The sequence below is a fragment of the Aedes aegypti genome, chromosome 3, assembly GCF_002204515.2.
Source record: "Aedes aegypti strain LVP_AGWG chromosome 3, AaegL5.0 Primary Assembly, whole genome shotgun sequence".
Taxonomy (NCBI): Eukaryota; Metazoa; Arthropoda; class Insecta; order Diptera; family Culicidae; genus Aedes; species Aedes aegypti.
In genome coordinates, this window is record NC_035109.1 from 275,761,314 (window position 1) to 275,764,636 (window position 3,323).

General features: G+C 35.1%; 1 protein-coding gene across 1 annotated transcript; it reads right to left on the minus strand.

Moving 5' to 3' along the window:
- Positions 1-226: 226 nt before the first annotated feature.
- Positions 227-1,904, minus strand: LOC110679315. The gene is made up of 7 exons (XM_021853676.1): positions 1,732-1,904; positions 1,543-1,669; positions 1,339-1,485; positions 995-1,279; positions 702-930; positions 521-644; positions 227-460 (listed from the first exon to the last, which is right to left on the minus strand). The coding sequence occupies exons 1-7, from the start codon at positions 1,846-1,848 to the stop codon at positions 323-325; spliced, it is 1,167 nt and encodes a 388-aa protein (XP_021709368.1). The 5' UTR covers positions 1,849-1,904; the 3' UTR covers positions 227-322.
- Positions 1,905-3,323: the final 1,419 nt, after the last annotated feature.

Below are 3,323 nucleotides of genomic sequence, written 5' to 3' on the forward strand. Positions count from 1 at the left end.
GTGAAGTTTCATCAAAAATGTCTTCTAAAATACGTCAGGATTTTTTTCAGGAAGTCCAAGGATTTATCCATGTTTTCTTCCAAGCAAAAACTAATGGATCATGCATATTATTTTTTGGTTGCTAGGTAGATAGATTTTTCATAGATTAATTATAATTATGAAAATGAAAACCCATTGACTGCAGTCCTGAACAATATATTTTCTAAAAAAAAAAAACCCTGAAAAATCCTTCGAGAAGTTTCTCCTGGTATTTCTTCTAAAATATTTCAAAATTTCTGTCTTTAGTTGTAATTAAGTTTGACCACAGATTATCTTCACGTTATCAAATCTTCAGCAATTTTGTCAAAATATCGCCATGCACTTCTTCGGCACATTTATTGCCATTTATATCCAGCATAACACAATTTTGTCGCTCCAATGCAGCTTCTACAGTTGTGTGATGTACGTCGTAGAAATCGGACTGAAACACAGAAAACAATATATTTTCATTATCACAGCCTTTTTTGGATCAGCATCTTACCTCCGCTTGCAATATGGATTCATTCAATCGTAATTCATCATTTCCTAATTTTGTTCCGTTCTTTTTAATATGGTTCAATTTTCTTTTCCAGCAAAGTCTTGAATTTGTGTGCAAATGAATTACTCTAAAATTTTACGAATTTAGTATCGTTTTGGAAGGTAGTTTAACTTTAAGATCTTACTTTTTCGGAGGGACCAACAAATGGTACAAGTTATCCACATCATTCGCAGTGTTGGGAAAGTCCACCAGTACCCAACCGAATTGCAGACAATCTGGTTCTAGAAGTCGCTTTTGGACAATCGTCGCAATGAGTTCCGAGGTATGCACGTTATCCTCCAGACCGATTTCCAAAGTTTTTCTGAACAAATTGTTGTTGCACCGTGCAGTGTTGATGAGATCCGTTGCTGAAACTTTATGGATTACTTTATCATCGACTCTAATTCATACAGTTGTAAGGTAACAGAACTATCGTACCAAGAATCAGATCTAGACGGTTCGCTAGCATTCGTGCTTGTCGATGTTTCCCCGATCCGGGTCTACCGATTATAAGAATTCTTTCAATATATTTCACTTGCTCATGATCAGGATGTAGTGACATTTGTTTTAAAGTGTTCTTTAAGTTGATCGCAATCGGCAGAATTGTTCTTGTGTGTGAAAGTTGTGTGATATCCGTACAATTGTTGTTACGGCTTAGATCAATTTTTCTATTTATGTGAAACTTTTTTGCTATGAGTTTTTGCGGAATGTCGTTTTGATTACCTAAAAACCACGTGGTCTCATATCTATGCGTTAAAATTGGGTATTCATTATAGACTTACCAATAAAGACTACATTGGCTCGGTCGAGACCAAACCGTTTCAATTGATGGGACAGTTTTTCGATGCGCTTTTTCGAAACAGGATTTTTCATTGAGATTATGGGACAATCATGTGTTCTACTACATATCATTGCCAATTTCTCCTTATCTGAAATGTATGCATAGTAAATAATTATAGTGGGAGTGATTTTTCGAAACTCATTACCAAAGTTTTGAGGACATTCTACCACAATGTTTGTCTTCCGATACTTATCGGCCACTTTTTCGATATTGTTCACCATGAACTCATAAGCATCTTCAGGGCGCTTTAGATCCAAAAGAACCATCAAATCCTAGAAACAAAATCAAAATTTCAGAATTCAGAAAACGAGAAAGTTAAATCACAGCATCGTACGAAAACAATCTCGAAAATATAATGCTGCTCAAAATATAGCATCACTTCAGTGGGGAAGTAAACAGTATGGAATATGTTAACATCACGCAAGAATGAATTAGCGGCAAGGACTTCCATGGATGGATTTTGTTTACAGCGTTAAAAAATATATTCAAATCTTCAAAATAATTCAAACGTCCGATTTCAAATTTCGAGGCCTACTAATGTTGAGATCAGAGGCACGACCCCGTTTGTAAGGATAAAACTGCCGTTATACGCATAATTGTCCCATGTTCCAAAATATGCAATCGAGAAAAACGCGTTTAAAGATTTTAACACATTTAGGCCTCGTATTGACCAGGTGTGTGGTAAATTAAATTAAAATCTTTACAACAGTATAAAGAATAGCGTGTTCATTAGAATAAAGTAAATTTAGCTACGAAATTCAAAGTGGGACTGTTATGCCTAGAATAACAGGATTTTGGTGAATTTCTACGCATAACAGTCCCACTGATAGTAGTGACCAATTATGTGCTATGCATACTGCTGTAGATAACCGTTCTTACGTATAGATTGTACCGAATGTGGAGGACGTACAGTTGTGTTCAGAATAATAGTAGTGAAAGCCGATTTTCATACAAAATGCTCAACTTTGGAATGCTGTAACTTTTTCTCTATATGTGCAATCGGCATGAAATTTTGGCAGTGAACTACAAATATACTCAATTTTATTATCACAAGATTTGAAAATTTTCACACTACCGGCTAAAAAGTTAAGCACCAGGTGAAATCGCTCAAAATAATAGTAGTTTTGATAATTTAAATATCTGCTGTATTTAGAGTTTTTTAATTTTTCTTTATTCATCGTTTCAACCATTTCCACCCAAGCTTTAAATGTATAAACAAGCCAATTTTTTATAAAATTGTTGCTGAACGAAAATTTTCAAAAGAAAAACTACTATTATTTTGAGCGATTTCACCTGGTGCTTAACTTTTTAGCCGGTAGTGTGAAAATTTTCAAATCTTGGGATAATAAAATTGAGTATATTTGTAGTTCACTACCAAAATTTCATGCCGGTTGCTCATATGGAAACAAAGTTACAGCATGCTAAAGTTGAGCATTTTGTATGAAAATCGGCTTTCACTACTATTATTCTGAACACAACTGTATATCCTCAAGACCTGAGACGAGACTCGCGAAGACGGTCTTCTTTTTCTGTGATTGCTGAGTTTTTTTCTTATTCCACTTTGTGTTTATACCAATTATGCGCATGCTGTTCAAATCCTCACATGAACCTCTCAGCAAAAAATGATTGAGTTTGCATCACATCGAATCATAAATAGCCGTTTGAGTGAAATTTTATGCCAGCAAACGTAGCAGACATTAGAAATAATTAATCTTCTGCTTAGATTTATCAGCAACTTTGGAAAAAACTGCTCCGCCGACTGAACTTCTTAATGACAGTTTACTTTGAACACAATACTTTTCAATTTTTCAGCCATAAAAACGGTGGGTTGCATTTGACGTTTCGTGAGAGGGGAATCTGGGCTGCATATGACGTTGATATTTTTCCTCTTCGCGAGTCTCTCTCAGCTCAAGACTATGTAAAGGC

What these genes read in the sequence shown, in the direction of transcription:
- LOC110679315 (XM_021853676.1), bottom strand. Translation starts at nt 1,848, where the DNA reads ATGGAAGTCCTTGCCGCTAATTCATTCTTGCGTGATGTTAACATATTC. An exon ending in AGAATGTCCTCAAAACTTTG is followed by an intron (nt 1,486 to 1,542) that starts GTAATGAGTTTC and finishes CATACATTTCAG; the next exon opens with ATAAGGAGAAATTGGCAATG. An exon ending in AGCCAATGTAGTCTTTATTG is followed by an intron (nt 1,280 to 1,338) that starts GTAAGTCTATAA and finishes CGTGGTTTTTAG; the next exon opens with GTAATCAAAACGACATTCCG.